Source organism: Aphelocoma coerulescens, chromosome 26 (genome assembly GCF_041296385.1).
Source record: "Aphelocoma coerulescens isolate FSJ_1873_10779 chromosome 26, UR_Acoe_1.0, whole genome shotgun sequence".
Lineage (NCBI taxonomy): Eukaryota > Metazoa > Chordata > Aves > Passeriformes > Corvidae > Aphelocoma > Aphelocoma coerulescens.
The window spans coordinates 3,769,545-3,796,420 of NC_091039.1; the positions used below are offsets into that span (position 1 = coordinate 3,769,545).

Here is a 26,876-nt window from a genome sequence, read left to right on the forward strand (position 1 = left end):
CTGTTGTTCCCTTGTAAACTGTTTAATCCTTCTCCTCGAACACACTGGAAAACATTTCCATATCTCTTTGTTGCTTAAGGTAAGCGTGTTAAACGCAGGATATTTCAGTTGGAAGGATTATTATATAATCTTTTCCTCTGCCTCAAGTCAGGGTCAAATATTTCTTTGCTACTCTCAGCCAGTGTTTGGCTGACCCCAGTTAAAGCCAGCTGATAATGGGGACTGCACAGTTTTTGCGGGAACCCGGTCCCCTCCTTCCCCAGTTAACCATTGGCGTTCCTACAGGTTTGTTTACAGGCTCCCGAGATGAGCAGAGGGCTCTGGAGATGATTTTCTAAAGGACCCATTCATCAGGGAGCTGGGAGTTTCATTCCGGGAGCCCTCATCTTTAAATTGAGGGCAAGGATTAGGATGCAGAGTGGAAAGGCTGAGGACAAACCATCCCTTGCAGAGGGCTTCAGTCACTGCCAGCGGCACCGGGAAGCCGGAGGGTTCTCTGGGCGTTCTGCGAGCGCACTCAGACGACCAGCCACGCTTTGAAACTTTCACTGCACATCTGTGCGTCCCTGCCTGGGCTCGGCAGCGAGCCAAGCGCCGAATTCCTGCGAGTCCGTGCAGCTCCCACACGTCCACAGCGCTAGGACCCAGAGGGAGCTGGATCGCTGTGAGTCAGAGCGGAGCCCTGAGCGCTGAATGAGGCTGCGGCGGCAGCGGGATGTGAATGGCTCTTCGGGCTGGGCACAGGGGCCGAGGACAGGGGTGCCACGGAGCGCGTAGCAGCCTGGACACCCCTCGGGCAGCGCAGAGCCCCCGGCGAGCGGCGCTCCGGCTCTGAGGTGAGTGACCCGCCCGGCCGGACCGCGGCTGCGGCAGCGCCCGGAGCTCGGCGGTCCCCGCTCGGCCCAGGTGCGCCGGTTCTGCTCTCCGGAGCCGGCACGCGTGGGATGGCTCCGAAACGCCGAGCGCTCGCTGCCTCCGAGCAGCGTTCGCAAGCACGGCGTGGTTTGGTGAAACCGAAAATCGCATCTGCTGAGGCAGGTTTGGCTGCACGCACATCTGGAAGGTGTTCGTGGGGCAGCTGTGGATAAGCTTAAAGCTTGAAAAACATCTTTAGCCAGAGCAGCTTAATCTTAGGGAAATGCAAGTGGTCTTTTTTTTTTATCCAGGTATATGGGAACTTAAGTTTTATTTGCATTCTGCAGCAGTTACACCTATATGAAAATTCTTTACTGGCTTTGTTCTGAATATTGAGGCTTTCTTATTTCCTTTTTTTCCCCTCCCTGTGATAATTCTACTCTAGATAAAAACCCCTTTCTTTCTTTACTAATATAAATAAATAGGAATTCTGCTAAATCAAAGCGTGACTGACCCAAGGCAGAATCCTTTTAGCTGCAGACAGAGCAGTACTTCACTAGAGACCATGTATCCTCTGGGATGTCCACTTGGAAAAGCTCACGACCTCCCCGCTGCCTGTGTGTAGTGACAGGATGGAGCTGACAATGTTTATTGATTTATAGCTGGTGATAACACTGTTTTAGCCAAGACACTGCTCACAGATAAAAACGGGGGATTCCAGGCAGGGAGACAGAAGGAATTTGTGTGCTGAGAACAAAAAGTGTTTGTGCTTCGGTTCTTTCTTCACTTTAAATTCTCCTTATAATGCTCAAGAAGTTTTAGAAAAACACCAAAAGTGAGCGTGCTTGTCAGGCTGGTTTTCCAAGTTGTCACAACTTGGAAGTTGCATTGTAACTGTTAGACGGATAATTTATGGATGTTTTCATGCATTAGAGTATCACAATAAAGTTTTTGGGGCACTTTTTTTGCTAAGCCGAACTAAAATGTGACAATTATCTGCAATAAGACAGAGAGGGAGCTGACTTGTCTGTACATTCCTGCTCTTGGCACTTCTGAGCTGGTTCAGATATTGTGGAAAACAGGCTTTAAAGATCCCCCTGCCAACTGCCATTTCAGGCAGTTTTGTCTGAAATTCAGAGGGTTACAATATTTTCTGCACTTGTCCAAGAGGTTACAGGGATGGAACGAAGAATCAAATATATTGGAGAGTTCTCAAGTATGATAAGAAAGACTCGGCCTTTAAATTTGTTAATAATCATGGATATGAATAAGTTTTAAACAAATCTCAGCAAGGTCTGGAGAGGAGCCCCCCGACACATCTGTGCAGTACCAGTGATTTCACAGCTTGATCAGCCCCAGCCACTCACCCCGGAGGGATCTGTCCCTCCCAACAAGGTGGTAAAGAAAGTAACCATGGCTGTATTTTCTCATCCTCGTAGCTCAGCAGTGCTCCTTTTCTCCATCAAAAGCTGAAACTCTCTTTTTAGATGTCTTCATTTAAGTTCAGTGGAGAGTTACAATGAGCACAAGCATCATTTTAACCCATATGCTAAATAAACAATTATTTCATAGGATAACTGAGCAGTCTATGAAATAACCATAAGATATTAATTTTAAAAATCAGGTTAGAAAAATACCTAAAATATGTATTCAGATTAGCATTTTCAAGTGTAAAATATCTTTATTTAATGGGACATCTAGAACAAGGGTCAAATAGAACACGTTAAAAACTAGATTGTTTCAATCAATAGAATAAATCCCATAAATTCCCCTACTGCTCCATGGCTTTGGCCATATAAATGTTCCTTTAAGAACAGATTCTATTAATTGGTTTTCTGTTTCCTTACAAAATGCTTTTAGGACTAACAGAATATTGGATACGTACTAATTATTGAATTAAATTAAAGGCCCGTGGAAAAAATATTGGTAATTTTAAGAAGTTAGCAGAAACCTCTGATTTTTTTTCATCTACATTTTACCAACAAAAAAAGATAAAGGGTTACTAAAATCCATGGTTTCATTCCAAAAGATTCAATGCTCTAACAGCAGCGGTCAGCGCTGGATTGGTGGGGTTAGAAATATTTGTCAATCCCAAATGGGAGGCCAATAAAAGCCGGGGAAACTCAACCCCTTCCAGCCCAGCTACGGCAACGGTGACCTCTGCCGGCAGCTGCCCGGGGAGCCTCGGCTGCTTGGGCAAAGGATTTGTTAAACCGAAGTATTTATTAAAACTCGTTCTACTCCCAGAGAAAGGGCGGCAACACCGCTTCCCACCAAATTTATCTCGTGGGAAGAAACAAACTTCTCTCAGGGCAGCGGAGCTGGGGAAGGGGCTGGAGCTCCAGGAGGGGCTGAGGGAGCTGGGAAAGGGGCTCAGCCTGGAGCAAAGGAGGCTCAGGGGGGACCTTGTGGCTCTGCACAAGTCCCTGACAGGAGGGGGCAGCCGGGGGGGTCGGGCTCTGCTGCCAGGGAACAGGGACAGGAGGAGAGGGAACGGCCTCAGGCTGGGCCAGGGGAGGCTCAGGGTGGATATTATGGGAAATTTCTTTCCTGAAAGAGTTGCCAGGTACTGGGACAGGCTGCTGAGGGCAGTGCTGGAGTCACCATCCAAAGCGTTCAAAAACGCACAGGTGTGGTCCTTGGGGATGTGGCTCGGTGGTGAACACGGTGGTGCTGTGTTAACGTGTGGATTCGATCATCTTAGAGGTCTTTTCCAACCTTAATGATTCCATGAGTGTATGGAAGCAAAAGGCACATGTACCAATGCTCCTACAACTGCGTTCCTGCCCTGGCCAGAAGGAAATTCTCCCTGTGCTAGGTCGGACCTGAGCAGGGTCACAGAGGCCAAAGCATTTAAGAACATTTCTCCAACCAAAGCTCAGGGACAGAGGTCCTGTGGGATGTGTTGTGGCTTTTTCTCTCCCCACAATGCCCTTTGTGCAGCCCCACAGAATTCATTAAATATTTGTGTGCATGTGGATGTGAATTTATACCAAAAATTATGTGGTCAAGCAAAGCAAGATCATTTTTGCTGTTGCCAAGAGATCCCAGGATCAATCACAGTGAGTTATGTGCACTCTTGTCTGCCCAGTGCCACTAATACTAAAGCCAGGGCATCTGGGGGAAGGAAAATCCCTGACCCTCATTATGGGTTTCATCCCATCCCCAAATCCTGGGTACTGCTTGTAGATCTGGACACCGGTTACAAGGACAAAAGGATAAAGTAAAACAAGAAAAGGTGCAGGATGATGAAAGCCTGGAACATTTTCTGTATTTAGAGAAACTACAGAGATTATGATTTCTAAGTCTGGTAAAGAGATGGCTGAGCAGGGGTGTGAGGGAGATATTTATAGTCACGGCTTTCCTTAAGATGTTGAAAGGAAATGGCTGTTGTCAAAAATCAAGGAGCAGGAAATAAAACTGGCAGGTGGCAATATCAAGGCAAACAAAACAAGGTGGTTCCTCTCTCTGGGCATAATGGAGCTGTGGAATTCCTTCCCACGGGATATTGCAGGTCACAGGGTTCAGGAAGCAATTGGGCACACTGAAAGCAAAGATGCTGCCTGTGGTTCCATAAATCTGTGATTCCAGAATGACCTCGGAGTGGGAGAGCAGCCCAAGGAGATGATCCCCACGTGGCTGCTCTGTGTGTACCCCGCTCCCAGCTGCTGCAGGAGGCAGAATTTCTGACCTGGGAGCACTTCTGCTCTAGTTCCTTCTCCTTGGTGCTTCAGCTGTCAAATACTTGACCTACCCCACCTCCAAAAAGGTGACTGTAATACTTACTGTGGGTTGCCAGGTCATTGGTGAAAGAATGGCAATTCTGACAAAATCAAAAGGTAAAATAGCATCCCTCATTTTGATTTTTGCTCAAGGATTAGGTGTAGGCCAGTGTTCATGGACGTTACCACTACAGAAAGACATCAGTGATGAGATTTACAGCTCTTCAGATGAATCCGTGTCTGAACAGTTCATGAGATAGTGGAGAAAGGCCATGAATCCTGAGGCATCTTGTGAAATTCACTGAAATGGAGAAATACCATTTTCTCTCATCTCAATGTGGTCTTTATATGGAGCTGACATCTTACTTGAAAGTCCTTATTGAACTCAGGTCTTTTCTAACAGCCCCCACTAAAAAAGTTATACACAAATAAATCTCAAGTAAAAAGTAGCAGGGAAATGCCTCATTAATTACACTGACAATAACCTTTCACTTTGAGAACTGCATCACCCTGAGAAATGCAGCAGAGAATGGCAATGCCAGCAGTGAAACCTGGATGCCAAGAACCTGAGTGCATTGGCAGAGAGCTGAGGAGTCACCAAGGACATCCAGAGCTGGCTACAGCAACCCAGAGTCAGAACAACTCCTGGGAGAGACATTTAGGTCACACCAGGACAGGACAGCAGGAGAAGATGAGCAGAGTGCTGCTTAGCATTTTGAGCCTGCACACAGCTGAAGGTTGCCCAGTGCATGGAGAAATCAGGCCCTAAACTCACACACACAGAGGAACGAGGCCTCTGGCACATTATCTAAATTCAGCTGCAGGATGTAGTCTGAAATGACGTTTGATGGCTTTTCTGCCACATTTCTGTCCATCCTTTGAGTTGCCCCAGGCCACTGTTCTCTGAATGAAACACCTCTGACTTTTCCTTATCTTGGAGGCAGCTGTTTATCACCTTTCTTCTTTTTTCCCCTGAGGCTCCTGCATTTCCAACAATGCTTTGAGATTTTATGGCACAGTAGTTGACACCATCAGGTGACCCAAATCAAGATGTATCAGTCACACACTCTCTGTTGCTGGGATGGGTTTTATCAAAGAAAACCAGGCATTATTTGGGTGAGAAGGGAACTCATCCCGTTTCACCCCCCAGCATGGGCAGGGACACCTTCCACTATGCCAGGTTGCTCCAAGCCTTGTCCAACTTGGCCTTGGACACTTCCAGGGATGGGGCAGCCACAGCTGCTCTGGACACCCTGTGCCAGGGCCTCCCCACCCTCACAGGGAGGAATTTCTCCCCAATATCCACCTAACTCTGCCCCCTCTCAGTTTAAAGCCATTCCTCCTTGTCCTATCTCATGGACGTGACTTCCACATTTCACAGTGGTATTTCCTGGAAGAAACTGAGGGATGGTGACAATGCACCAGTGCTGAGGAATTGCCTGGCCTGGACTTTCCAACCAAACCCTAACACAATCCCCCTCAGCGTGACAGAAATCAAACCTGCAGTGACCAGACCACTTGAGGTAGTTCAAGACTTCTTTTATTCAGGGCTTTTTTAAAACTGAACATCAACCCAGACCATAAACGGGTTCCAAAAAGTCTGTCCCTCGTTTATCTTCCTGGCTCCAAAATCCAATTTCCTGTCCCCATAGGGTCCATAACAATGTGCTAATAAAAGATCAGATTCTGCTCCCATTGGCTTGTTAGGAATCAAAATCCCCACTGCTATTGCCATGGGTCACATGGGGGATGGGGGTTCATTAACTGTGACACCACATTCAGTTGTTAATTGTGCTTGGAATTTCCAAGAGGCAAGCACAAAGACAAAAATCAACCAGAAGGTAAAACAAGATCTTTGACTTTGGTTTGGGCCTTGGTTTACATATTATTGACAAAATCATAGCATCATGGAATCATTACGGTTGGAAAAGACCTCCAACGTCATCAAGTCCAACCTCTGACCGAGCACCACGATGCCCACTAAACCATAATGACCATTCACGTCATGCAAATATGAAGCTCCTTCCAAGAATAAAATCAAAGAAATGAATTAAATGAATGACTAATGGATAAAATGAACCTGGTTCTTAACTCAGGGCTGGTCATTTATTTTGAGCTGCCGTATTTTTGAGAAATGTTGCTGCCTTAAAGAGGGTGCAGCAGAAATTGCCTTAACTCATCTACTTGTTAACTGCCCAGGAAATTTATAAAGATTACACTGATTCTGATAGTTCTGACCTACAATGAGCAAATTAGCCCAGTGTAAATACAGCTGGGCAGCAGATTATGATAACTTTCTATTTGCCAAGTATGGCTTTGCCAGGTGAAAAATTACTATTTTGATTTTTTTTCCTGTTCTTAATCACTTCGTATTTTCCCCTGTTCTATAGGTAGAAAGGTGACACAGATTTTTTAGTGGTCTGGTTCACTGCTTTACTTTGACTGTTTTATTTTGTTCCTGACACAACCATATGTGATCCAGGCTCTAAAAAAAAAAAAAAAAGTTCTTCAGGAATTTTTGTGATGGGGATTTGCCAAGCACCTCATTGCTACGTAATACTTTGATTATGATACATTTAAGAGCTCTGGCTCACAGAATAAGTGTTTTCCTATTTTGAAACATAGCTTTTATTCTTTTTCTTTGACGACTTTATGTCTGGATGAGTCAGGTATGAGAAAAGACCTGTGCCTGTTCACAAAGAGTTTTGCCCTGTGGTGGATGACACAGCCTGCATTTTCCAAGTGCATCATTTCCTGCCCATTATTCCATGATCCTTTCGGGATACTCTATGTCCCAGCACTGGACCAGCAAGGTGCTGGAGCTGGGTGCATTCCCACAGCCATACAAACTGTTTATGTGAATTATTTATACCATGATATGCTTATCTTGCTCTTAGAATCTTCTATTTGCCCCTGTCAGAGACAATGAGCCCTTCGCCTGGTCGGTATTGAGAGGACATTAAAGGGGTTCTCTCTAAAGGGGAATAAGTTGATTATTCTTGTTTCTGCTCAGCGTTAGCAATTTTGTCCATTTCCCTCAGCAAAACTGATCACAGTAACTGCACTTCTTACCTGGGAGGAGAAAGCACGTGAAGTGTGTCAAGAGAAATAAATAAGCACAGAATAAGCCACTGAAATGAGGTGTGGGTTTACTTTCCAAAAATCTTTTCCATCCCTCTCCTCATTACTGAGGATCAACCTGGTCCAGTGGGAGGTGTCCCTGCCCATGGCAGGGGTGGAAAGGGACGAGCTTTAAGGTCCCTTCCCACCCAAACCATCCTGGAATTCTGTGATTGGTGTTATCAGTGCTCTGAATATTCAACATCCATGTTTCTGTTCTGCCTGGATCCAAACACTCCCTGCCCCAGTGCCTCCTGCCAAACCTTCCTCTCATCATTTTCTCAGGCACAGGCTGTAAAGAGGAGAGTGCAAAGGGTCACTGCTCAGCCTCACATTCCAGGACACTTTATCTATGCCAAAAGTGTGAGTTTCTGGTTTTGGCAAAGCATCCAGAATCCAAAGCATCAGAGGGAGTTTGATCCATGAGCTCTCCCTGGATGCACGTTCCTGGTGCTGGGAAGGGCTGTTCTAGAGACCATTTCTTTTCTCTGTGTGTTCTGAGAGAGAAAGGCATGTGGCCCTTTCCTTCCCATTTCTTCCCTCCTCTTTGAAAGCAAAGAAATTAGAAAACTATTTCATGACCTGCAGAATTTCTCCCCTTTGTTCAATATTTCAAATTTTTAAAAGAATTTAAGTCATTCGAATTCAGTCTTCAGCACTTGCTTGTGCCATCACTTGAAAGCAAAAGGAAATACTTTCTGTGAAAATAACACATTTCCAATGCCACAGGAAAACGGATGCAAGGTTTAAAGTTCCAATTTAAAGTTCATCTCTCTCCCTTTGAATTTGAGAAAGCTCATTTTCAAGTGACATGTATTTAAACTCTGGCTTTGTGCACAGAAATGAAGTACACACCTAATCATCAAAACTCCCCTCTGGTTTTCATTTTAAACAGGCAAAAAATGATCTTGTAAGGCTTAGACCCTGATTATTGCTTGGAACGTAATATTAATGCAAAGAAACCCCAGAGAAAAGTTGAAAGATGAAAAATTCAATCACAATAGGCCTCTTTCAAAAGATGATTCCTTTAGAAATCTGCTAGACATATGTTATTTTAAAAAACAGAATAAAAAGCCTTTTTTTGGTGTGTTAGACAATGTAAAATTGTCATGTATTCATCATCGGATGAAAATTGTAGCAAAAATAGGCAAATACCAAAGAAAAATCTATTCCTATTGCCACAATTATGTCAATAATCTGTGGAGTCCCACTTTTCAACAGCATTTAATATTTTCATACTACAAATCACATCTGGCTACAAATGTCATCTTCTGTCTCCTCCCACTCCATCCTCACCCATATTCTCTTCCTTCCAGTTCACAATAAAACTGCTTTTTTGTAACCACAATGATTCTTCCTGACAACTGATTCTCCACACAAAAGCATTAACAAATAACACTGTAATAAATACAAGGTGCACATCAAATATCCAGACAAGGCAAATACGTGGTTACATATGGGGTTAAGTGACAGCTTATAATGACAGCTAATTTCAAATAATATCACGTTATTTGTACTAATTAATATTGGTATAACCCCATGGAAATTCAGATTTGGAATGGGAGTTTTCTGAATGTTTTCTGTGGAGCTACAGAAGGTGTGAAGCCCAGCCATGGCACCCGTGCTCATGTCCTGCTGCAGAAGAATGATGGACTCTGAAGTGAAATACAAACCAGAGTCACGATTATGTGGGAAAAGGATTGTGGAATTTATTATAGAATCATTAAGGTTGGAAAAGACCTCCAAGATCATCAAGTCCAACCTTTGATCGAACACCACCACACCCATTAAATCATTTTGCACCCCCTGTTGTGACTAAAGACCAAACCCACATCTCAGAGCTGGTGGGTCCCACCAAGGGCTTCCCAGTTTAGAAGCTTTGGACTGAGTGTTCCCAGATTCCTTATGAAACCCAAACACTTCCCTTCGCAGGGTTGGACAGAAAGGTTGAAAGGTTTAGGTGGGATATTGGGAAGGAATTCTTCCCCATGAGGGTGGGGAGGGGCTGGAATGGATTTCCCAGAGCAACTGTGGCTGCCCCATCCCTGGGAATATCCAAGGCCAGGTTGGATGGGGCTTGGAGCAACCTGGGATAGTGGAAGGTGTCAGGGTTGGAGCTGGATGAGCTTTAAGGTCCCTTCCAACCAAACCATCCCAGGATTCCATATTGATTCTTTCTAATACTGGGCCTCACCTGAGGTCTCCCCACCTGCTCTGCACATTCAGCCAGATGAGAAAAGGTTCAATCCAGGTGCAGGACTTGCAGCCAGATGTTCGTGTTGTAACTTCAGCCTTGATATCATTGGTGACTACAGAAGACTGGCTCACCCTGTGTGCTGTTGCCCTGGGTCACAGGGGGGCTGGGGGTTCATTAACTGTGACACCACATTCAGTTGTTAATTGTGCTTGGAATTTCCGATACTACAAACGGGATGGGATAGCTTCACACGACAAATATCAAATATTCACCAAAGCAAGCAGTCAATAAAATTGTGCAACCATGTGCGTGCAGGGAAAAAGATGATTCATTTACAGATGTGCTGCTGATAAATTTTTCATCGCTGCACACAACCTGGGGCACATCAGGAACCAGACAAATGTTTAAACACCACCGTTATTTTCCACTAGACAAAAGTCTTGCAAAAAGTCTGGCATTTCAGCTCCTCTTTGAAACAATTTCTGCTGGATGTAAGAAACAAAACCCACAGAAATTATCCTTTTGGGATTAATTCTCTAAACATAATGACTAAAAAGCCTAGTGGCTTTACCCTTAAATACTGCAATTTTTGCTGCTTGTACTAATATCTGCAAGAGGTTGGTATTATTTATCCTTCTAAAACCTTCTAAAATGTTATTTTAGCTCCTGGAGGCTGCAAATTTTCTGTCCCAGAGACAAGGCAGCACTGCAGCATTGTTCAGAAGGAAAAATGTGAGAGAGGGCAAGTGTCTTGTTCCAGTCTGTTAATCTGTACATTACACTGTAACCTACTGTAAGCCTAGGAAATGGAAATAAAAGGGAGCACTGGTGAAAATCTTCAAATTATTGCAAAGAACAAGTTTTCATGAAGCAATTAACTGCCTGACTGGGAATATCCCTGCTTTTTATTTGATGTCAAACTCATGGGTGGTATTTCGAAACATTTGATTGAGCTCAGTCAATTAGCCTTGATTATGGTTTGGCTTTTCCCTTGGAATAGGCTGATCCATAAGGAATGCCACTCATACCAGCACTGAGGCAGAGCAGGATGACTCAGCTGATTAATCAGCTTTCTTTTTTTCTCATTAAGAAGCAAGTCTTTGGCTTCCCCAGCTGCTGAAGTGATCACTATTGAACTCGTTTGGAACTCTCACAGCTTTGGTCACCCCTGACTCACATTCTGAGAGAAGAAAAGTCACCTGCACCCCTGATCTGTCAGAGAATCATGGAATTACAGAATCCCAGACTGGTCTGAGCTGGAAGGGACCTTAAAGCTCCTCTCATTCCACCCCCTGCCATGGGCAGGGACACTTTTCACTGGACCAGGCTGCTCCAAGCCTTCCCACACCTCTGGGACTGAGGGACACACACACAGCAGTGCACCCCGTGGTTTCTGTTCATCATAAAGTCCTTGGGATTTGCAGGAGAAATGTTTCCATTCCTGTTGCTTTCTGATCAAGATTTGTCCCTAATTTGGAATCAACCATAATCCCCATGTTTATGGGTTCTGATAATTCCTTCCAGACAAGCAGGTACTGAATCCTCACCTGTATTTTGCCAAATAGATCTAATCACTTCCTCAGGACACAGCACAGCATCTGCAGATGAGCCGTTTTTTCCAATCCAAAAATTAGATTAATTTATTAACTAAAGTAATGGAAGAAAAAAATGGCTACTTGTAAAAATCTTAAGTAAACACAGAGCTTTTTCCCCTTTCTTTAATAGGTAAATGGCACAAAACACAGCCAGGGTACAGGCACAGTGTGTAATCATGGTCACAATGCCTACAATGTAAATGGACTTAATGACAAAATTAAACAAATCTCAATTAAAGGCACAATGATTCCAGACAGGCAAAACCCATCACTCTCCCAGCTTCCCACTAAGTAGATCTCCAAGCATGGAAAGGTTGCCAGCTATGGGGAACAGTTTAGAAAGTTAATGACAGTAAAAATGGGATTCACTGGAGACTGTAATCCTGACTCTGTAAGCATTGCCAGAGGCCTGACATGAAGGAACAAGTACTATTTCAAGCAGACTGCAAAGCCAAGGCAAAGATTAACATCTGTCAGAATCAGCTACAGATGAGACTCTTATTGATCCTTGAGTGTCACAAGAATTTAGAAGGGCTAAAAAGAACTTTAAAGACAATAATCAAGTATCTGTGGATTTGGTTTGTAAATCTGAAGTACCTTTCCCACATTTCAGCTATTTTTTTTTTCAAAGAGCTGTGTGTGATGTAGCTCAGTGCTACAAGGCAGAAGAGCTATTTCTTCCAACTTAGTCACTGTCAAGCTTAGTGTTGCAGGAAAAGCAGTGACAGGGAGCAGTTCTGGTGCTGTTACCAACCTCCAAGACACTGCTTTTCGTGTTTGGATGATGTTGCTGTGGATTTTGTTTCTGCCTCATCCGTATCTATCCCTACTAACAAGATTAAGGCTTTGCTCACATTCTTCTAATTAAAATGCTGTAATACTGAGAAGAGATTCCACGTCTTCTTTTAGCAGGGTAATCAGTGCATCTGTGAGTTCAAGTTACTATTTTTTAACATCAAAGCTTGCACAAACATAGCTCTCTTCCATGCAGGCCATGACTTTTTATCTACACTGGTTTGAATAACAGGCTCCATTTTGTAGTGGGATCAACATCATCTCCTTCAAGGAAAGGCTGGGAGAGCTGGGAATGCTCAGCCTGGAGAAGAGGAGGCTTCAAGGAGACCTGAGAGCCTCTTCCAGCGCCTAAAGGGGCTCCAAGAGAGACTTTGGACAGCCTCGAGTGCCAGGACAAGGAAGAATGGCTTCCCACTGGCAGAGGGCAGGGATGGATGGGATATTGGGAAGGAATTGTTCCCTGGGAGGGTGGGCAGGCCCTGGCACAGGGTGCCCAGAGCAGCTGTGGCTGCCCCATCCCTGGAAGTGTCCAAGGCCAGGCTGGACAGGGCTTGGAGCAGCCTGGGACAGTGGAAGGTGTCCCTGCCAACCACAGGCTCCCAACATCTTGTCCTGTCAGGAACACGTGTGCATTTTTCTGCAGCATTTTTTCCTTGATAAACTGGAAGAAGCATGATCTGACTGGAGCATGTCCAGGGAAGAGAATGGAGCTGGGAAGGGTCTGGAGCCCCAGGAGTGGCTGAGGGAGCTGGGAAAGGGGCTCAGCCTGGAGCAAAGGAGGCTCAGGGGGGACCTTGTGGCTCTGCACAAGTCCCTGACAGGAGGGGGCAGCCGGGGGGGTCGAGCTCTGCTGCCAGGGAACAGGGACAGGAGGAGAGGGAACGGCCTCAGGCTGGGCCAGAGGAAGATTAGATATTAGTGAAAATTCCTTCACTAAAGGCATTGCCACAGGCTGCTGAGGGCACTGGTGGAGTGGAACACCTGGAAATGTTCAAAAAACATGTAAATGTGGTGCTTGGAAACATGGTTTGGTGGTGGACATGACAGTGCTGTGTTAATGATCTTAAAGGTTTTTTCCAACCTTAATGATCCTGTGGACTTCCAGCTGTATTTCACTTACCAGCTGCAACCTTGAAATTTTATTTACAAGTTTTTAGTTCTGTAGCTTCTTCTTGCTATATCAAGGTACCACTCCACAGCTTTCAGAAGTACCTCCTGCCTTCACTCCTTCCCCCTATTTTCTGTAAGCTTGTGACACTGCACTAAGAGAAGGTTTTGTTTAATCAGCTTCTGGAAGATTGTTTTAGTAAATGTAGGCTGAGGAAACTCATTACAGCAGTTTAGTTCTCCCAGTCCAAGAGTTCCCACATTCAATCTATTGATTGTTCTCATTGTGGAAATGGAAAAAAAGGTTCATATCTAGTATAATAATAAAAAGTAGCAAGGAAAATAATATGCTGGTAAACACGGGAACAGTAATCTTCTAATCCTGGCCTACTTTTATAAGAATTCCCTAATTTCCAAGTCCACATACCAGGGAAGTCAGTGAACCCCACAGAAAGATGAAGTGTGAATAGTGCAAAGATGTCCCATGCCATCAGTGATAGCATTGTGTTGCAGTGCAGGGATTCAGAGCTGTTCAGACTCAGAACAGGGCCAAAGAGAGTTCTAGAAAATGTGGTAGAAACACTCAAGGGCACAGTTTAAAGGAAAAAGAGGCATCTTTCCCATTATAGTTTGTACTGTAGCAAAAAATGCTTTCAGCAACCAGATGATGCCAGAAAATGTTAAGACCTTTCAAATGCTCCTCACAGAAGTGAGTTGCCAAACACAGATTTATCAGAGCTGCTGAGACTGCCAGGTCAGTCCAACTCCCTGTTTCCTGTTCTTAAGCAAAGGTTGCTGATCTTCATTTAAACTTCTTTGTGCTCTGTTCTGTGCTTGAAGGATTCCCACAGTACAAGACAGAATCTGATCTTTCCTTGACAAACTCTCTTCTGTTGAGCTGTCCTTTTGCACAGAGTAGCTGTGTGGCCAGGAGAACTGTTCAAAGACACAGGCAGTTATTCCAGAGACAGCTGCAGGCTCCCAGCAGGGGAGGATGTCCTGCACGCTTCAACATCATTCACTTCTCTGCACATTACACCGACCATCCTTCAAGCTTTGTGTGAGGTGAGGCTATTCCAGAGTTGTCAGGCTCCAGAGGTTCAAGATCCAGACAAACAAACCCCTTCCCACATTGAAATGTCACCTTAAATTTCATTTCACCTTAAATGGCTGAGCGGGGAATAAGAACCTCCTATCTTAAAACATCCACAGCAGCTGCCTCCCCTCAAACTCTGACATAATACAAAGATGGAAAACTCCTACTCCCCACTGCTCGCTGGGTCCGCGCCCAGCAGCCCACAATGTACAGCTGAAATATGGCCCCAGTTCAAACTGTCTCTGCTCTTTGGGAGCATGAGCAGATTTGTTGTGCAGCAGCTGCCTGACACACTCAGGGTGCTGAGAGTGCTGAAGTTTGGGCTGTGTTTCTCTGGCCTCACAGGTTTGGTGTCAGGGTCGCAGCGGAATCAGAGCTGAGATTCTCAGAGCATAGGAACAAAGTAAACCAATCTCTGTACTAAGTGCAAGGCAATGCAGCTTGGATTAGTTTCTCTGAATATATATTCTGTTGCTAATGTACAGAATCCATTGCATTTTGTTACCACCCCTCTTTAGGGTTGCCAGCAGTTGTCTGGCATTGTGAGTTAATACAGTAATGAGTTAAAACAATCATACAGCAAGGAGTAAATACCTTCCACAGCAGATGAAAGCCAAGACGCTGAAGAGGTCCCACGTGTGCTGCAGAGAAGATTGTGTGGGGCAGCAGCTCTGAGGCAGCTGGACTCAATGTGTGACAGGAGAAGGCAGGAGCCTTGCAGATAAAGGAGTCAGAAAGCACGTGGAGCAGCACTTGGAGCTGGAGAGGAAACAAAACAGAGGATGTCAACACATAGGCATGACCAGGGGCAGGAGTGAGAGCCAGAGAACAGATTTTAGGGATGGCTGTCTCACTCTCCTGCTGCTTTTTAATCCATTCACTCGATAAAGAAAGGTGCAGAAAAGGGTTTTGGTAAAGAGAGAAGGAGCTGGTACTCACATGGATTACAAACACTGGCAAAACCACTCTTGTTTTTCTACCACTTGAGGCATGCACACACTAAAATACAATGAACAAATAAGGACAATAAGGCAAATAAAAGCATGTGAAGAAATAGGATCGGTTTCCCAAACATCCTGAACACTTGTGCTTTGCAGTAGTTTACTCTGCTGCCAAGTAATCAAGATGATCTCCCAGGCTGAACTCAGAAAAACGTACAGGGGGGAAAATGTAAGTATGGAGCATTTTGCATAGTGCCAACACACTTCCACAGAAACCAGGCTTTAATCCTCAGTAAGTGCTGAGTACAAACATACAAAGTATGAAAGCCCAGGGGTAAAAATTCCTGCAGCACCACAGTTTACAAACCAGCTCTGTCTCTTCATGGAAAGCACCGTTGCTTCTGGAGTGCTGGAACTCCAAGGTGAAACCCCATTTGCTTGTTTCCTTTCTCTGATCGTGTTCAGATGAACCACAGCATTAGAAGGAATATTGTAAAGGTCTAAGCAACAGTAAGAACCTTGTGTTTTTCTTGGTAAACTACCCTAGATGTCAGGAGACTCCTATTTCTCCTGCAAGAACTACTTGTGCTTGCAGAGGACATTACAAGATGACACTGCAATCTGATAACTCAGTGTTTCTGTGGTTTATTTTGTTTTATTTGGTGGTGTTTCCAGATGTTTTGTGGACATCTCTACCCTGTTTCTTAGGAGGTTTTACCCTCTCATTACAAAACTACACCACATCTAAAAGGTTCCTGCTGTGCAGGGAAACAAAACCCTTTTTTCCACCTCTTTGGTAACTAAATTTTTAAACCACCAGCAAGTAGCAAAAAAACTTCAAAGCGGAAAGTTTTTCTTGCACCAAACTAAAGAATTTGCTTAGTTTAAACACATGAAGATTATTACTTAATATATATTTTTAATATTATATTACTATGTTACTATTTATTTAGACCTGCTTAGTTTAAAACCCACCATATTTCACATCTCTGTAGTGGAGTGCTTAGGAATTCTAAAGAAATTGTTTTGAACTCAATTTAAATGGGAAAGGCAGGTGGAGTACAAGGGTTTGAGCATTACCACATCTTCACAATCTGCCAAAAAAACTCAGGCTTTGCAATGAGCAGATAGACAAATATCTGCCCAAATCCAGTTGTCCAGAAATTATGAAAATATACTTCTCAAATGTCCAGGATATTCAAAGAACACAGAAGTCAAACACCTTATGAGAAACAGCCCAATGGCTTCGTTTTTTGTACACATAATTCACCTTGGGGTATGCTGGTTTAAGGGAAAATATTAACATTTTTCTGTAGTTCAGAGTATTATGCCCCTGCCTTGTGAGTTACAATAAGGAGGGCACAGAATGACTGTGACTGCTGTGGGGTCAATACCCATTTCCTATCGCAATAAAAATATGGAATTCAATTTCTAAAGGTGTCATTTGAGGGATTTTTGTCATGATTTTCCTACTGTAATGTAAAGTAAATCGTAAGAGAGGGAATTCAATCCCTAAGAAGGCAACTGAATTCTGTAGGTCTCATGAAGGCAAAATAGATTTAGAAATAGGAAAGAATATCCTAGAAATTAAAAAAAATAATAAAAGGAGGTGGGCAATGGAGAAGAGGAACACTGCTACTGCTTGGCAAGAATCCTGTGTTATTCTTTGGGTTCTTCACATGCTACAGAAGTAAATTCTACTGACCATGAGTGAGAGGAGAGGATCATTTTATTAAGTGTGTGTAAAAGCACTCGACATTTCTGGATGGAAAAATCCTACACAGGCAAAGCAATATTCCATTCCAGTATTGACTGCTTCTTCCCTATCTCAGCACTGTCTGAGTGAACACAAGAGCATCTCCACGTCATAAGATTTTATTTTGAAGATTTTTGTCTATATCCTTAAGGGCTTTTTTAATGGAAAAAAAAATCCAACACATCAGTTTGAACTGCTCCAGCTACAGAATTTATCAGGTGCAGCCAGAGCCTCAGTTCAGTAGAACAGAGGTTTTAAAGTTCTCAACTCTCCTTTGCTGCATCCTTCTGTACTCTGACTTGCCAAGCACAGACACCCTTCAGCTTCCCTTTGGAATTTCTCAGAATTCCTGCCCCATTAAAATATCATTGAGTCATTTAAAATAGTTATAAACACACTGGAAGATTTGTAGAAGATAAAATTCCTTTTGGATGTAAATAATTAATAGAACGGGAAAGTGAAAAGTCATGGCCATAATTTATGGCTGCTCCTTGTCCTTACATAATGTTCTTTTCCAAATTCATGATCCAGAGAAACATTGAAGATGATGGAGTCTACCTTTGGGAATCTAATCATGACATCCCAGCTCATTTTTGTTTTCTACCTCATTTCTGGAGTCACTACACTGATGCCTTACACTATAACTCGTGCAATTGCTAAAAATCACCTTTGTTCAAATTTATTTGTGCAGTTGTAGAAAAGTGAAAAAGGAGAATATAAATGAAAATTATGAGCCTGAATAAAAACTAAATGCTAGCATTGCTGCTGGGATTCAGCTGGTTCTTATTAATCAGGGTTTGGAAAAGAATCAGGATTTATATTCCCTTCTGAATAGCTGGAATAAGATCACTAGTTGGAAAGGTTTACTGGCCCTAAAGATATTGTATTTTTCTGCCTTAACTACTCTTGGCTGTAAGAGGGGATGTAACATCACAGTCTGACTGCCCTCATACTTCTGTTCCCAGCTGAATTCCAGTTCTTTTTGGTAGTGTCGTGAAGTCTGAAATTCCAGTTCTTTCATTACTGGTAATTTTGTATTGGAAACCTCAGAGCCAAATATAGCAAGCCAAGTATTCCCAAATTTAAATCCATTTGGGAAAGGTGTAGAGGGGAGAAGGGCAGGCCATGCTCCAGCCTCAGGAAGGCCTTTGGACTCACTGTTTTAAGAAGAAATAGGGAATGAGTCCTGCTGTGTTTGGATAGGAATTGTAGGGAGCAGCAATCTCATGCTGGCTGCCAGCTGGGCAGGATGGAGGCATCCAACTTTATATGGATGGATTTATCCCATTTATCCTGCAGTAGTTTTCCTGTCAGTTAGTGCCTGAGATCTTTAGTCACTCCTTGGTGCCTATGAATTAGGATATATGAAACCCTGGAGTCCTATAAAATATATATCCAGCTCCAAGGCTATATGGAAAGTTCCAAAGCAATCATCACATGTCAATCATTGATTTTAGGATTTGCTTTCTGGATGATAATATAGGGATGATATACAACCCTGGTATGCTCAGATAACTTTCTCCTAGCCAGGATTTTTATTTCTAGCTTATTTAATTTACCAGCTTTATGCCATTGCGGTCGTTGACTTCAGGAGAATCAGATTCACACGCTCCTCCAAAGGCTGTTTTCTGTCATTTGTTTTCAGAGATTTGTCACTAGTTTTGTAAGTGATGTGTTCTCCTTCATTTTATTTCAAGAGATTTTTATCTTGACAGAGACATTTTTTTTTTAATCTTTTATTTAATAACTGTCAGTTTGGTTTTGTTATCTGAAGCAGGATGGAGCTTTGTGCTCTGTCAGGGCGGCTCTGTGCATGTTCAACACTCACTAACAGCCCATCTGTCACAGCAAGAGCTGCATCCTGTCACAGGCCTTTACTGGTATGGCCATCTTGACCTAAGATCATGTTTTTTTCCCAAAGGAATCACATTTTAGATGGCTGTTGATGCCTCTGAATTCCCATGAGCACGTTCTACAAGTGAGAGACAGTATCATGATGCCAAACGTTGTAAAGCAAATTTGAGATGCAGAACAAATGATTATATTCATAGAAATTTTGATTTTGTTTTACCACTCAGGAGTTTTAAACTGAGCCTTCTGAAGGTGAGCTCTGCCTGTCCCATGTCACCAGACCTGTCACCTGCTGTACGAAACCCCCAGCTGTGGCTCCAGGCTGGATCTCTCCCAGCAGGTGGCCTCACTCAGCACCAAATGCTCTGAGGGGTGTCAGAGAAGGTGATGGGAAATGCACTTCTTTCCCTGTCTTTGGACTTCTCTACAGAGACACCAGCAAGTAAAATCTTGATGTACTGGCTCAGGATGAAAGAAAGGATAAAATTAGGCCCTTACAAATAAGCCATTTCCATTACTTACACCCCAGTAAATATAAAATAAACCTTAACAAGTGTTTTCCAAAGCCTCACTGGCTTTGGATTTGGTGAATCCCCACCCTGCAGAATCATAGAATGGTTTGGGTTGGAGGAGACCTCAAGGATCATCTGACTGCACCCCCTGCCATGGCTAGGGAATATTCCTCTCTCCCAGGTTGCTCCAAGCCCATCCAACCTGGCCTTGAACACTTCCAGGGATGGGACTCATGGTGCTATTCCCCCTTAAGTACCCCAAATTACCAGAGGCTTAATGGGCTATGAGGCATCCCTGTTATTACCTTTACCTGGGCTAAGGATGAGTCAGAGCTCTGGAGGCAGATCCTGGGTGCACATCCTGTGATGATGAGGAGGATCATGGTGACACGATGCTCTGTGCTGCAGGGCAGCATTTTTCTCAGTCTATTGCTCTCCCTAGAAATCCTCAAAGGAACATTTCAGTGCTGGAGGCATTTGGGAAAAGGAAAAAAAAAAAAGGAAATGAATGAGACACAGGTAGCTTCCAGCTGGCTCTCCAGCACCCATAAACCTCTTATTTACGGGCTGAGTCACTGCAGATATAATGGAGGAATGAAATGTTGAGTCCATTAGAAATTCCCATTTTCTTGCTCACCAGCTAAGATCAAGGGAAAGCTGTGCCTCTGACACTGCTCTTAGTCATAATGGCTTCAGGATTCCCTTCAAGGCCTCCCAGGGCTCAGAAATCTTCTCCCTGAATTGCTACTGCTAAATTTTAATTCATGTAACTCGTATACCTGTGAAAATGTTTCCGTGAGAGGTGTGCCAGAGGCACCTTCTCTTTACCAGCAACTTCAGCAGCAACTGCCTCCCTCATTTCTCTCTCACTACCAGAAGCAATGAGACAAAATTAATTCACTACTTGTTGCTTATTTTGGTGACCTCCATGATCCCATTTGCTGCACTGACAGCCAAGCATTCTGTTTATTTTTTGCACATCCCTAAAATACGCCAACAACTTCAAGAATGACAGAAAACAACATTCCAAATTGTATCATGCCTTAGATTACAACATTCTATGCTTATGTTTATTGACTATGTTTATTTTTATTTAGAAAATAATTTACTTGCTGTGTTTGACTGAGCCAAATGAGCATTAATTTATCTTTTCTCTGTGTAGGAGCTACTTTAGTGGCATCTGGTCAACGTGCAGTGAGAAGGCTGCACTGACTGCTGTTTGTATTTGGAAGCAATTAATTTAGTAAATTTATTAAATTTTCATTCCTCATAAATTTCCAGACAATATTCCCTGTCTGCCCATTTTTCCTCAGATTCTGTGGGTAACTTTAACAAAAAGGGAATTCCCTAAACTTGTTTTGTTTGGCACTTGCTGCACTTACAGGTCCTGCAAGCAAAGAGCTTTTCAAGACACAGAACCATTTTCTTTTTGATGTGATCCATTTCCTCACTCTCCAGAATCATGGAATCATGGAATCCCAGACTGGTTTGGGTTGGAAGGGACCTTAAAGGTCATCTCATTCCACCCCTGCCATGGGCAGGGACACCTTCCATTATCCCAGGTTGCTCCAAACCTCGTCCAACCTGGCCTCAGACACTCCCAGGGATGGGGCAGCCACAGCTTCTCTGGGCACCCTGTGCCCAAACCAGTCTGGGATTCTTTAATTCTACTCTACATGTGCTGAGACTAAGAAATAAGATTGAAGTGAGATTTTTTTACCCCTCGTGTCTGTCATCCTGGGTGCATGTAAATCCTGAAGAAAAACTCACTTCAGCAGGATATTTTATGAATGTCTGGGAGTGGTAGAACAGAGGAATAGTCTATGGATGCTGAATAACACCGCATCATTTACTGGATTCCACCACAGCCAGGAATCCGGGAAAAAGACAGTAAAAGAACTTTTAAAAAAAAGTCCGGCTGAAAATAAATGCTTTTGTGGTTAAAAACCAGCCAGTTGGAACTGAAACAGTGTTTTCTTAGGGTGGCAGAACAGTTGGAAAAGTTGTTGGATTATTTTTGGCAGTGGCCAGCACATTATAGCTCTATCATTACTGGTACTCAACTCTCCAGAGTTCACTGAAAGGGTTATTACTTCACTAGCACATTCCTGCAAAAATACAGCATACTCCATCTGTAGCATGAAGCTTTGGATTCTGGAACTCTGTGTGACCTTTCTGACACACTGATACGAGTGTGTAACCAGCTCAGCTCCTAAATACTGCAACACCCAGGGGGAACCTGAGCCACAGCCCCAGACAAAGCCAGGGTGGCCAAACCACTGCACAAGTGTTGCACAACGAGCACGTAACAGGGTGACTCCTGTGCCCTACACTGATGAAAACAGGCTGGGAAGGTTTCAGCTGGGGGTTTAAACATCAATTAATTTGTGTGTTGGTAAGAGCCAAACCCAGTGGCTGCCTTTGCTGGCAGCTGGTGCTCCCGAGGACAGACGCTGTGCAGGTGGAAAGTGAGTCCAGTTCATGCTTTGGCATTAGCAGCTTGTTCTCCTTAGCAAATGCACTTCAGCCTGAATGCAGCAGGGTTTTTGCAGTACAGAAGTACCTTATACAACCCCTATTTACCTTATGAAATGGAACAGATAAGCTATTGAATAATGAGATTAATAAAATATTATTTCTATTCCTTTCAGTGCCATGAATTTACAATCAGAAAATGTGTTTTGATGAGAAAGTGTCAGTGTGCTGGATTTAATTGGTGAGGAAAATAATGGTTTTCCCTTAACTGAGGTCTATACAACCATTCACAATGTAGTGATTAAGACTGGAGTCATTGCTGCCCTTACAGTAGCAACACAACAAACATCTTAAGTATGTGCTTTTATGTGCCTGCAAGTTTTGTATCTTCAATTCTTCTCAAATATCAGCCACAGTCAGATAATTGTCTGCCAATATGCGGCAATCTGTGATTCTCCTCCTGAATTTAATTGTAACCAGATTTGCTTCCCAGAGCAGATGTTGGGGCTGTGAGCCCTGGTTTGTCCCTGGCTGCTGTGCAGTGCCAGGTATTGCTGCCCCACAGGGAAAAACTCCTGGGTTTGCTTGTGGGACCGATTAAAAGTTTTAACTTCGGTTAACCAAAGTTAAAACTTTTAATCGGTCCGACATTTGCTGAGCCTGGAAGGTGTCTGAGAGGGGTGGGAAGCAGTGTATTGATAACCACAGTTACAAATGTGCTGCTCTGCAAAGTTTGGAACTGCTTTAGACAAGCTTGATGCTGTGACAGGGAAAAGGCACAGCTCAGAAAGCCAAGGGGGTTCGTCCCTGTGCTGCTGCCAAGAGGGGAATGGTACTGAAAACACTGATTTGCTGGCTAATTATTGAAACAAACCCTTCTGCCCCTAGTGACCCACGGCACACGCAGCTGGCAGGTGCAGCAGGGCCCCATGGCAAGGTGCAGCCCAGCTCGGCTCAGCTCTGGATGAAATAAGGACCTTGCTGGGGGAGCAGTTCTTTGTGCAGTCCACTCAGAGGTAAGCCAGCACTCACTGCCCAGAGCAGCCTGAAGCCACCCATGGCCAGGCTCACACAGCAGCCACACCAGAGGAAGGGCTTAAATGACACTTGACCAACATAGAAGTGGGATTAGTACAGGTGTTGTCGTTTTGGCATTAAAACCAAAATTTTGGCATTAAAACCATTTGGCCTGTGATAACCTTTGTGGCCGGGGTTCCCATCAGACACCCATGGACCTGGAACTGGCAGCTGCACATCCCCTGCGAGTTCAGGTGGCTGCACGAGGCATCCACTGTGAACATCTCCAGGAAGCACCATGAGAGGATCTAATAACTAATTATGTGACAAAGTTTAGACAGAGAATCATAGAATCCCAACCTGGTTTGGGTTGGAAGGGACCTCAAAGCTCCCCATGGGCAGGGACACCCCAGACTCCCCAAAATAGCCTGTAAAATACCTCTGTGTGCCAGCAAAAGAATTCACAACCCTCACAGCCCAAGGCACACCTATTCTTTAATATTAACTTCTCCTGCCTGTGTTGTCATCAAGTCACATTCGTTTTTTTAATGTGTCACTTTCTATTCTCCACTAACTCAATAATGGAAAAAGATTCCATTTTGAACCTTCACAAAAGTTACCACGTATCCCAAATATGTTCTGTCAGTATTTGGGCCACACTCCACAAAATGATTTGCCTCAAGGAGAAGAAATACAAGGCAATTAAAGAAAAAAGGCAAGAGGCAAGGTCTTTCTGCTTTTGTGTTAATGGCCTTAAAGCAAAAATCTTAGCACGTGCAGCACAAGAAACACGGAGAAGGGAGGTAAATGTAGCTGCATTTTAGAATAGCAAATTTTGTATAGCACAAAACCAGAACCAGCTCTTTGCTGACACTGCAGCACCTCTTTCCTATAGAAGGAAATAATAAAAAAGGGGTTTATGCATAAACACAATGCGTTGAGGCTGCTATTGGCATGGCTAAATTGTGCCTGGATTTTGTTCTGCAAACCTTTTCCATTAACATTTCTGTTGGGAAAGCTAACTCTTGAGAGATGTAATGAAGCATCTGACTTTAATTTGGTTGTAGAACAAGGGGTTACTCTCTGGAGGGTGCACAGCCAAGCTCTGAGCTACACCCAGCTCTGTTTCCTTATACAGAGGATGACGAGTGCTCCAGCACGAGCAGCACGTGGGAAAGCAGCAACCCTCAGCCTTGCTTTAAGCAAATTAAAGTGGCTTTGGAGCAGTAAGGATTTGCTCCGTGACAAACATTTGACTCTCGTCGTCATCATTTTGTCCCCAATGCCTCCAGCCCAACAGTTGCACAGACAAGTGCTCACATGGCTTTTGGCCTTTCTCTTCCTTCCTCCCCTCCATGCAGGCTCTGCTTCTCCACCCTCCTCAGTCACTACCTTCACTTGGCATCCCCTGCTGGTTTCCTAAATGTTTGCTCAGCCCTGCACAAACCCTGCTGTTTATGTCATTTCAGCTCCTGTCCGAGATAAGACACACAAGATCCTATGGGACATCTTAGGGTTGTTCTGCGTTTTCCACAGGATTATGCTCTGGCAGAGCACCCTGGTTGAGTCCTTTAGAGCTGCTTGGGATTCTAATCTGAAAAATCTCCACAGAGAGGGGGAACTGCAACCATAATTGACCCACACCCAGAAAAAACATTAAGACATGCTGGGAAATCACAGTGGAACTGCAGAGCCCAATTCCTCTGGTACAAAACCCTGTTTGTCCAGTGGCTTTGGGGCTCCCTGCCTGCTGGCCAACCACGGCAGAGCTCGGGGCCAGCTGAGACATGTCAGGAAAACAAGGCAAAGAGACGGGGAGGAGCCTCACCCGGGCTTTTCTGTTTATACCCTGTCTCTGCTTATTAAGTCTTTACAGAGGAAACACAATGTCTGCCCTTCACTGCAATTCCAGAGCGTTTCTGAATGTCTCTCGTTCCGAACATGTGGCTGAATTAGTCAGCACATGGTAGTTGCCCAACAAGGTATTACTGCTGCTGCTCTGCCAGCATGAAATGGGTCTTAGCAAAGGTTTAGACAGTTGGCTTGCACTTTTCCATGCCCAAACAGATGTGCATATCCTCTGGATCGAAGGAGGACCAGCACTGGCACTGCATCTGCTCTGCAGGGACTTTTGGGGAATTCTTCCTTGTGGCATTCTGAAAAAAATAGGTGTTTCCCTGTCCAGAATTCCCAGTACTTTGGCCACAACGGCTTTACCTTTGCTGTATCTAAGATGCCAATGCAGAGGTAGCTTGGCACCCACAGTGCTCCCGTATCTGCCCTTGAATCTGGAAAAATCCCATCTGCCCTTGTGACACAGATACCTGAGCTCCTTGAGGAGGGAGCCTGGGCTTTATCTGCCCTAAATCAGTGATGTGGTGTGTCCTGAAAGGGCAGGTGGGAGAGCTGGCAGCTGCTGGAGGCTGCTGAGCCAGCCAGCAGTGGGGGCTGGCCACATGGCAGGTGAGTGGCTGCTGAGGGTGTGACAATGGCACGAAGTACTGGCTTGGTGGCCCCCACCGTAGCCCCAAGGACACCTCTGCACACAAGTTTAGGGAATGGACATCTGTTTTAGCCAAGGGGCTGCTTCTACTTTCACTCCTCTACAGCCAAGAGACCAGCCCTGGCCAAAAAGGTTGCTGCAAAACTCACTAGAGATCTGACTCCTGGGAACATGCTGTCGCCATATGGTCTCCACATTAATAACACCAAACAAGTGCTTCATAAACAGTGCTCTAACAACAAATACCAGAGGAATTAATAATAATCTAGCTATTATTTTCTAATGTTCTCGCTTTATTAAGAACATTGATGCTGTCTGAATGAGCTCTTCCGGAAGAACAACATCTGGCACCCACATGAATACCTGATGAAATCCGTATGATTCCGGGTATCTGATAAATTTATGGCCAGAACGGCAGCGGTTTGTGCCCGCCTGGCTCGCAGTAACAGTGCCTTTCTCTCTCGTTCTAGGTCATAACGTAATGCCCATGCTGTTCTACACTCTGATTGTAGCTTTTTTGATCGGCACACAGGCAGCTCCCAAGTCAGAGGACAATGCTCCACTGGAGTATCCTGCAGAACACTCCCTGCTCAATACCCAGAGCGACCGACACCACATTGCCCAGGCAGCTCCGCAGACATCCCACGGCCACACCACGTGGAGCCTCGGTAGGAGAGAAGCTGTAAACATCACCGTGGACCCCAAAATTTTTAGGAAGCGGCGTTTCCGGTCTCCCCGGGTGCTGTTCAGCACGCAGCCCCCGCCGGTGGCCGGGCAGGGGCAGAATTTGGGATTTCTCAGTGGCACGGGGGCTCTCAACAGGACTGCCAGGAGCAGGAGGAGCACGCACCCCGTGCTGCACCGCGGGGAGTTCTCGGTGTGCGACAGCGTCAGCATGTGGGTCGGGGACAAAACCACGGCCACCGACATCAAGGGCAAGGAGGTGACAGTGCTGGACGAGGTCAACATCAACAACAACGTCTTTAAGCAGTACTTTTTCGAGACCAAGTGCAGGGACCCCAAGCCGGTGTCGGGCGGGTGCCGCGGCATCGATGCCAAGCACTGGAACTCGTACTGCACCACCACCCACACCTTCGTCAAGGCCCTGACCATGGAGGGCAAGCAGGCGGCCTGGAGGTTCATCCGCATCGACACCGCCTGCGTCTGCGTGCTCAGCAGGAAGGCAGCGAGGCCCTGAGCCCGCGCCCGCACCCTCCGACCCCCCTACCTCAGTCTGTAAATTATTTTAAGTTATAAAGGACTGCATGGTATATTTATAGTTTATACAGTACAGAAAGAACCTCATTATTTATTAAACTCTTTTGGAAACCTTT

At 44.6% G+C, this 26,876-nt stretch overlaps 1 protein-coding gene across 3 annotated transcripts; it reads left to right on the forward strand.

Annotated features, from left to right (window-relative positions):
* Positions 1–351: 351 nt before the first annotated feature.
* NGF (nerve growth factor) lies at positions 352–26,876 on the forward strand. Of its 3 annotated transcripts, none has more exons than XM_068995739.1 (3): positions 352–836; positions 22,911–23,038; positions 26,013–26,876. In XM_068995739.1, exon 3 carries the CDS (start codon positions 26,024–26,026, stop codon positions 26,738–26,740), a length of 717 nt encoding a protein of 238 aa, XP_068851840.1. In that variant the 5' UTR covers positions 352–836; positions 22,911–23,038; positions 26,013–26,023; the 3' UTR covers positions 26,741–26,876. The 3 variants fall into 3 exon arrangements, with proteins under 3 accessions (XP_068851840.1, XP_068851842.1, XP_068851841.1); XM_068995740.1 differs by lacking the exon at positions 352–836 and adding an exon at positions 22,245–22,263; XM_068995741.1 differs by lacking the exon at positions 22,911–23,038.

Coding starts and splice junctions, on each gene's coding strand:
- NGF (XM_068995739.1), top strand. CDS start 26,024: ATGCCCATGCTGTTCTACACTCTGATTGTAGCTTTTTTGATCGGCACA.